The sequence below is a fragment of the Gastrolobium bilobum genome, unplaced genomic scaffold (assembly GCF_033153095.1).
Source record: "Gastrolobium bilobum isolate Gb01-03AN ecotype WA unplaced genomic scaffold, APGP_CSIRO_Gbil_v1 utg3209, whole genome shotgun sequence".
Taxonomy (NCBI): Eukaryota; Viridiplantae; Streptophyta; class Magnoliopsida; order Fabales; family Fabaceae; genus Gastrolobium; species Gastrolobium bilobum.
In genome coordinates this window covers 142,772-151,393 of record NW_026899772.1, presented here as the reverse complement: position 1 = coordinate 151,393, position 8,622 = coordinate 142,772, and the positions used below count along the sequence as shown (strand labels likewise).

The following is an 8,622-nucleotide window of genomic DNA, read 5'->3' as shown; positions in this document are numbered from 1 at the left end:
TTAAATGTTAAATCTTAATCATAAATTGAAGATATACTAATAGTAAAGGATCACGGTCCTTAATAATTGTTTTCAACGGTCCTTAAGTTAAGGACGGTAGACTTTTCATCTCTAATAATAAATGGCATAGGCTCTCATCATCTCATGCCTGCTTCAACGAAATGTTGAATGGGTCCTTTTTATTTTTTTATTTTTTCGAAGAAGAAACAAGTACACCTCCAAAATGTTTAGTGATAAAATTATGAAAAATACTACTTTTATTTTATATGAGGTAATTATTTCATTTTATCTTGCTTCGAAAATTTTATCCATTCTTTTTTTTTTTTTTATCTTTTAATGGTGAGCCAGCCTCACGTTGCTTCTTTCTATAACATGAGAGAATGCTTTAATGTAAAATGAGAGTAAGATTCTCCTAAAATTATTAGGTGGCAAACAACTTACTTTTTTTTTATTTTTTTTCGTGTCAATGCTTTTGAATTGAAAACTTCATTCACATTAGGATTTGATATATAAAAATGAGGAGGACCAATACAAATTACAGTTCCAAATATACAAGTATTTTTTAGGGTCAGAATGAAAAGACGTACGAAAGTGTAAAAAGTAGGACACCAATGTGTGTGTTTAGTTTTGATTAATTTTGAGAAAAATATTGTTTCCTTTTCAAAACTTTCCTTGATAAAAAATGTCAAAATTTCTTCAAACGTATCGATAACATTGGGCTCTCAGAACCTTAATTTGTCTGTGTCAAAGATGATATAAAAAAAAAGGCAAAGGTGTTTAACAAACAAAATTATTGACTTTGCAGGTAAAAGACCCTCTACCATAGTACTTGCTCGTTTTAGCTTGAAGCTAACAATAAACTTTATAGGAAGAGAAATCTACCTTTACAAGAGAGATAGATAGAGATAAAAGCAAGTTAACCCTTCCCCAAGTTACTAGGATTGCTAGCAAAGCATGACCAACTTCTTGGAAAGACAAGTTTAGCGTCACTCTTTCCCCAACATGCCACATATTAAGCGTGCCCCCTAAGCTCTCTATTCTTGTTCACTCATTCTTCTATAAAACCCATCTTTCCTCAACATTTGTCTTTGAAGTTTATACACACAAACATTGGATTTGATACATATCAAGACTTATCATCATCATGAATCATAATAGGCTTTCTGAGGAAGGAGAAAGTATTCATCTAGAAGTTGGTGAACTGCAGAGGCTAAGCGAGATAACAAGCACAAGCCCCACCACAATGTTTGAGCCTCGTGGCCTTAACAGTATTGATAAGAAAGACAGTGGTTCTGGTTCTGGTGCTGGTGCTTGTGTTTCTCCAACAGAAGTTAGAGCACCAGAAAAGAAGCTTACCCTCTTTGCTCTGAGGCTTGCAGTGCTTGAAAAAACAGCAACTGGCCTTGGAACTCTTGGTTTTATATGGGCAACCGTTGTTCTTCTTGGTGGTTTTGCTATTACCTTAGACAAAAGCGATTTTTGGTTCATCACCGTCATTCTCTTGAGTGAGGGTACAAGGATTTTCAGCAGAAGCCGTGAACTTGAGTGGCAACACCAAGCCACATGGTCTCTTACTGATGCTGGAATCAATAGCTTCAGGATGTTGAGGTCCAGTTCTAACTTCCTCTTTCAAAGCATTAAGAGCCTTTGGAGGCCAATTGCTGAAGTTAAAAAGCAAAGTCAAAGTAGGAGAGACTCGTTGGAGTCTACTATGGTAACCCGAAGGTATAATGATACCATGAGGTTAAGGACACAAACTCGAACATGGATTAGCTCAGATGTTCCACTTCTACCATATGTTGAATCGCTCTTCCTTTCAAGGCATATCAGTAGGCTTTTGTATTGGCTTCAGCTTCTTTCTGCAACAGCTTGTGTGGTTCTCTCATCAATAAAGCTCATCAAGCGTAATTATGGAGAAGTTGCCAAGGGAGACACTGACAAGAGGAACCGGGAATCTGCTTTGGATATCTTTTATGCATTGGCTCTGGCAGAAGCTTTGTTGTTCTTGATGGAAAAGGCTTACTGGGAATGGAAAATCACCTATTGCAAATTGTTGGATGAGGTTAACAATGAGTGTGAGTTGGGGCCAACAGGGACGGTGTCAATTAGGAGGTTCTTTTATGATGCTTATTCTAGGTGTATCAATGGAAGCATATTTGATGGCTTGAAAATGGACATCGTTAGTTTTGGTATGGATCTCTTGGCTTCAAACTCACCTGATGAGCAGCTGATTGGAGCAAGAATTCTTCGCCAATTCGCGGTGAGTGAGAGATTTTCAGATGATACACTTCAAAAGATTGGAATTTCCATATCTGTGGTAGAGAGACTAGTTGAGATGTTGAATTGGACAGATGACAAGGAGGAAGAAATTAGGCAATCAGCTGCGGAGACTTTATCAAAACTAGCTGGCAAGAAGCAGAACTCGCTTCGCATAGCTGGGATACCAGGAGCTATGGAATCAATATCATCTCTTCTCCAAACTAACAGGAATTCTATACCTGCAGCTGATGAAATTGGAGAAAAGAAACATGTGCTTGATCATCCCAATTATGGTTTCTGGACGTTTAACCATTTGGGACTCCTCATTCTGAAAAAACTTGCCCATGATCATGACAACTGTGGAAAGATTGGAAACACAAGAGGCCTACTCCCTAAGATCATAGATTTCACACATGCTGAGGAAAGGTTGCTCAAGAATGAAAATGTTACTCCATCCCAAATACTGACAGTGAAGAGATCTCTGCAGCTGGTGAAGATGCTTGCTAGCACAGCAGGCTCTCATGGGAAACATCTTCGAAGAGAGATTTCAGAGATAGTTTTCACAATCAGCAATATCAGAGATATTTTAAGGCATGGAGAGAAACATCCCTTGCTACAGAAACTGAGCATAGAAATTTTGACCAGTTTGGCATTGGAAGAGGAGGCAACGGAAAGGATTGGGGGTACAGGTGGAGTACTTAAAGAATTGTTCAACATATTTTTCAAACATTTCATGCCTGAAAAGAAAGATCTAACTAGTGTTGCTGCTGAGGCCCTAGCAATGCTGGCATTACAAAGCAAGAACAATTGTCATCGGATTTTGAAGTTGAGAGTACTGGAAGAGCTGGTAGAAACATTGAGAGTTCCACAGCTTCGCATCAATGCTGCTAGAATTCTAAGAAATTTATGCACCTATAGTGGAACAGAATACTACAACCAGCTAAAGGGGGTTACAGTTGCAGCACCCGAAGTAAGTGTTACTCTGACCATTATAATTTTGAGCTACTAACATGTGAGCTTTATAGTATGTTTCTATTCTATCCAGAAAAAAATTGCATAGATGATTAAATTGATCAATTTTTAACCATTCCTCAACCTTGCAGATACTTCAGGCAATCATGTCAGAAGAAAACAAGCTACAAGAAGTGATGATTGGACTAGCAGCAAATGTTTTCGCATTCATGACTTCCACTGAATCAAGAACTGTATTTGAAGAATGTGGAATCACTGAAGCTGAACTGGCATATAAATTAATCCAGATTCTCAAAAACCATCAATATCCACCAACTAAGGTCCCAAGGATAAGGAGGTTCGTGATAGAGCTGGCGATTTGGATGATGAAAGACAAAGCAGAAAACATACATACTTTTAAGGATCTTCAAATGGAGGAGGTGCTAGAGGGTGTCTTAGAGACCACATCAGAGCTTGAAAGTTTTAATGTTTTCTCCGGTAGTGTGGGACTGAGCCGGCACCATCTAACAGTTCACTCACTGGTTGAGACAGCATTGGAGTTGCTGGAAGATAGGTAAAATAACAATCAAACACAGAACCATATTGCAAAATTTGTAAACCATGTTGACTCACAGCAACCATTGTAATAGTATACTTGTACATATATGTTTGCTTGGGCTGGAAAGCTAGCCAGACTCAATAACTTATTCATTAATTTTTTTAAATTTTTTTTATTTTAAAGATTCAATGTTATATATTTGATTAAAATTATCCATATTTCTATGAACTGGGAATTTTACTTGTGATTGTTATATTATAACATCTATATATTGTCAAAACAAAGGTTCATAGTATATAGGTGCTGGATGTTTTGGTGCTACAGTGGAGGCAGCCAATATAGTTATTCTAACAATAAACTAAACAAGTAAAATGAGAGACATATTGAAGAAATTTGCATTATTGACCGATCCAAAAAAAAATTCAACCACTTTCCCTGTGTCTATGAAAAATATCTAAATCAACTATTATAGTTCTTTGACAAATAAACAAAACACAAAAAACATTCAAATGGAACCAACGCATCAAGTGTAAACAATAGTCATATCTTAGAATCCTCCTAGAATGCTGCTCTCAGTCCCTACTCACGACTTATTTACAAATCACTGAACAAAAAAAATTTGTAGACTCCAGACTAACATCCTAGGCAATTACTTTGGAGACCACTCCTGCACCAACTGTTCTGCCTCCCTCTCTCAAAGCAAATCTTTGTCCTGTCATAAGAAAAGTTGCACATATGAAATTAAAGTAAATAATAACTAAGAAACAAAGACAATGCATGTACAGTTACAGCTCCTGATTTCTGTTAAGTAATTAATAGAAAAAAAATATTGTGACCTATCAATTATCATAGATAATGCAGCATCTTTATGTTCTATGTGTGACATCTAGATTCTACCTACCTGGTTCAAGAGGAACTGGTGATATCAGCTCAAAAGTTGCCGTCACGTTATCACCAGGCATAACCATCTTAACATTTTCAGGTAATTCCACCTTTCCGGTAATATCTGCAGTCCTCATGTAAAACTGAGGCCTGTAATTAGAAAAGAAAGCAGTATGACGACCACCTTCATCTTTCGAGAGCACATAAATCTCTGCTTCAAACTTCTTATACGTTTTCAATGCACCAGGCTTGGTGACAACCTGTGATTTTCACCAAAAGTAGGTTTTAAAAAAGGAAAAGAAAAGAAAAAATTGGTTAGTTTTCATAAAATGAATGAACCTAAATGAAACGGTGAATTGCAGTTTTTTCTTTTTTCATATATTAATATTACTTTACACTTTAAATCAGCTTCACTCACCATTCCCCGCTGTACATCATCACGCTTCAGACCACGTAGAAGAAGTCCAACATTATCACCAGCCTAGAAATGAACACAAATTAGGATATCCAATTATTCATGAATCCAAATCTCAGGGAAAAAGGAAGGAGGGGGTGAGGAGGGTTATACGATTTTACTCACTTGGCCATGATCCAAAATTTTCTTGAACATTTCCACACCAGTTACAGTAGTTTTCAAAGGTCCATCCTGTACATGAAGACTGATAAATACAAAAGCATTTACCATAGAGCAAAACACTTATGGACATGATAATACATAGTTAACTTCCATGTATACCTGTGTTAGTCCCAATACTTCAACTTCCTCTCCAACTTTGATGGTGCCTTGTTCAACACGACCAGTCACAACAGTTCCACGCCCCTTCACATAAACCAAAGATGGTAGAAGGAACATATCAGGAAGAGTACAGAACAGCATACAGTAAAGATTAAAGCAAGGCCATTTTATAAGATTATTATAATTAGGACAATAATTAGACTGAGTAAATGTAATTCCCAGAAAAAAATATAGTATACAAGGACTACTAATCCTGTCTATCAATTTTGCACTATGTCAAAAAGCAGAAACCTCTTACAAGAAACACTTGTAAAAGAAGATAGTGATAGATATTGATAATGACTTTTTGGTAGGGTTATATTTTTGCCCAGGAATTGCATTCCATTATGAAAATGATACTTCAATAAGAATAATTCCGATACACATTTGACATTTCTGCTTACCTGAATTGAGAAAACATCTTCTATTGGCATTAAGAAAGGCTTGTCAAGCTGCCTCACAGGATCAGAAATGTATTCATCCACAGCTTCCATTAGTTTTAAGATAGCCTTCTTTCCAAGTTCTTCATTAGTCCCTTGCAAGGCAGATAGGGCTGAACCTCGTACAATAGGTATCTCATCCCCTGGAAATTTGTAGAAATTAAGCAGCTCTGCAAAAAAAATGTGTCACAGGATGCACATCCATTTATTAGAAAAAGCATTCTGATAAGTGTTAGATTCTATTTCTTCCCATTCAAATAAAATTATAAAGAAACTCTTCATACCACGAAGTTCCATTTCCACAAGTTCAAGTAGCTCTGGGTCATCAACAGCATCAACCTTATTTAGAAAGCAGACCAATGATGGCACACCAACCTGACACAGGATAACAATTAACAAACAAAACACATTATAAGTTATGGTTTTATGCTTTTGGTATGTACTTAGATTTTATAGAAACTTGGTTTTACTTTTATATGTTAACAAAATGAACCACCAACCTGACGAGCAAGCAGTATATGTTCCTTTGTTTGAGGCATTGGCCCATCTGGAGCAGAAACCACAAGAATTCCACCATCCATTTGCGCTGCTCCAGTTATCATGTTCTGTAATTTCACCAAATGAATCAAGATAAGATAAAAATAAGATCATTAATTATGTTCAAATAAGATCATGCATTCTTCAAATTAATGCAATGTATATTTATTCAATATACAAGGAAAAGCACTATAGTCATAATTTACACTTAGAAATTGGACCCAAGACATAAAAATAATCTTTCTGTTCATGGTGATGCGTTAACATAATCTGTCTCCAACTATGCCTGATCATCAAGCTTACCTTAACATAGTCCGCATGTCCCGGGCAGTCAACATGAGCATAATGCCTCTTTGCTGTTTCATACTCTACATGAGCCTGCAAAATCGAGAGAAAACCTATGATAAGCTCAAGAGATGCTAACAAAATTTTGATTGTAAAACATTTAGCTCTGTATCATTCACAAGATGCATAATTTGAGTATGGACATAAACAAAATCAAAGGAACTTTCTCTCACTGTAGCAATAGTAATTCCTCTCTTCTTCTCTTCAGGAGCCTTGTCTATTTCTTCAAAGGCAATGGCCTTGGCTTTACCTTCTTCAGATAGCACCTGTTCCACAAAATCAATCCTCTCGTATAAGTATTGCCCAGCACAAGACCTGAATCACACAAAGTTAATGCCAAAAAGAAATTGAAAAAGTTGAATTCCTCTCCACTATTTAAGTATCAGCACATGGAAATCAACCCAAACCTTTGTAATTGCAGCAGTTAGTGTGGTTTTCCCATGATCGACATGCCCAATGGTGCCCACATTAAGGTGAGGCTTTCTGCAAAAGAGAACAACATGAAAAGAAAACATAATTTAAACAACCCTCATAACAATAGCATGCAAAGATCCTTCTCTAACTGCTATCTGTATTTCAATATCCATAAACATACCCAATGCCTCCAAAAGGATTGATTTGAGGGAAAATTTCAAAAAAGGAACACTTGACAAAACAAGGAACAATTGGAACTAGTTACTTAGGTCAATTTAAGCTAATATATATATATATATATTTTTTTGGTAATCAAGCTAATATATTACTTATACATAATAACCACTTCCAATTTAAGTGATTAAAGGTTGCACCTTTCTTCATCTGCATGACTGCATGTACGCAAGTTAATCACCACATGCAATGATAGATGTTATATTCAAGTAAGCAAGACAAAATAACATAAAACACATTGGCCCCACAAGAAGCTGAAAAGAAAACCTTCAATTAATAACATCTCAATTAAAGAGAAGAGAAAGAGAGAGAATTATTGTCCTCGGAAAACGAGGGTCTTACGTTCGAGTGAAAGTAGCCATTGATCTCCGCAGAGAAACAAGACCCCATGGAAGTGCATTACTGTAGAGGGGGAAGCTTTGGGAAATGGTGCAAATTCCGCGAGAGACCGAACGATAAGCAGATATGAAATGGAAAGAGAGAAGAAGGTGCTTAGAATTTGGGTTTCTGAAAGCAATGGAAGCCATGAGATTGGATCACACACAATCCACAGAGAACAAAGGAGAGAGAGAGAGAGAGAATGATCACTGTAGAACTGAACTGAGAGTGTTCAGTGTGAACAGTCGCAGGTTGTTGGTTCATGACCTACTTGGCGCTGTGTTTAGCTGACACGTCATCAACAGAATCCGCAAAAACATACGCTAATAAAGCCCGATAAATCGAAATTCGCTCACACTTGCAGCATTCATGCCTATTGGTTCATTTTGATTTCTGGCGCCGCCAAAAAAATCTACAATAAAATTTTTAAGTTAAGAGAATGCAGTTGAAACTTTTTGCAGAAGAAGTTTCACCCATTACCTGATTGATAATAAGTCTACACGCTCACACTATCCTTATATATGCCTTGAATAATTTCACTTAAGATAATAAAATCCATCCCTTAATATAAAGGGTTTAATTTCACGTTATACGATATAATCTTATTTGTTAGGAGGTAGGATGCTTTGAAATCGGTGTCAAATTTTAATTTTGATATCGTGTCAAATTTTAATTTTGACATCTCATCTCAGAACCGTTAGATAAAAAAAAATCAATGACTCTGATTTGTAAACATGTGACACCATTGATTTTTTTTGATCTAACGGTTCTGAGATGAGGTGTCAAAATTTTGACACCGATGTCAAAATATCCTACCTCATTTCTTATATATATAAAAGTATACGAGA

At 36.4% G+C, this 8,622-nt stretch overlaps 2 protein-coding genes across 4 annotated transcripts; one reads left to right on the top strand and one right to left on the bottom strand.

Moving 5' to 3' along the window:
• Window positions 1-1,082: 1,082 nt before the first annotated feature.
• On the top strand, window positions 1,083-3,945 carry LOC133293366 (uncharacterized). Of its 3 annotated transcripts, XM_061491934.1 has the most exons (3): window positions 1,083-1,704; window positions 1,744-3,229; window positions 3,363-3,945. In XM_061491934.1, exons 1-3 carry the CDS (start codon window positions 1,145-1,147, stop codon window positions 3,786-3,788), a joined length of 2,472 nt encoding a protein of 823 aa, XP_061347918.1. In that variant the 5' UTR covers window positions 1,083-1,144; the 3' UTR covers window positions 3,789-3,945. The 3 variants fall into 3 exon arrangements, with proteins under 3 accessions (XP_061347918.1, XP_061347916.1, XP_061347917.1); XM_061491932.1 differs by having other exon boundaries at window positions 1,083-3,229; XM_061491933.1 differs by having other exon boundaries at window positions 1,083-3,235.
• Window positions 3,946-4,212: 267 nt separating this feature from the next.
• LOC133293377 (elongation factor Tu, mitochondrial-like) lies at window positions 4,213-7,923 on the bottom strand. The gene is made up of 12 exons (XM_061491950.1): window positions 7,739-7,923; window positions 7,156-7,231; window positions 6,922-7,014; window positions 6,707-6,781; window positions 6,367-6,471; window positions 6,151-6,241; window positions 5,831-6,036; window positions 5,388-5,471; window positions 5,232-5,297; window positions 5,070-5,132; window positions 4,671-4,911; window positions 4,213-4,481 (listed from the first exon to the last, which is right to left on the bottom strand). Exons 1-12 carry the CDS (start codon window positions 7,921-7,923, stop codon window positions 4,411-4,413), a joined length of 1,356 nt encoding a protein of 451 aa, XP_061347934.1. The 3' UTR covers window positions 4,213-4,410.
• Between the last annotated feature and the right edge of the window lie 699 nt (window positions 7,924-8,622).

Bases quoted from the DNA above. Each gene is read 5' to 3' on its own strand.
- LOC133293366 (XM_061491933.1), top strand. From the start codon at position 1,145: ATGAATCATAATAGGCTTTCTGAGGAAGGAGAAAGTATTCATCTAGAA. The intron at 3,236-3,362 runs GTTACTCTGACC...TCAACCTTGCAG, and splicing joins TTGCAGCACCCGAAGTAAGT to ATACTTCAGGCAATCATGTC.
- LOC133293377 (XM_061491950.1), bottom strand. From the start codon at position 7,923: ATGGCTTCCATTGCTTTCAGAAACCCAAATTCTAAGCACCTTCTTCTC. The intron at 6,472-6,706 runs GTAAGCTTGATG...GTGAAATTACAG, and splicing joins GACATGCGGACTATGTTAAG to AACATGATAACTGGAGCAGC. The intron at 6,037-6,150 runs GTATGAAGAGTT...TTTTTTTTGCAG, and splicing joins TGTGGAAATGGAACTTCGTG to AGCTGCTTAATTTCTACAAA.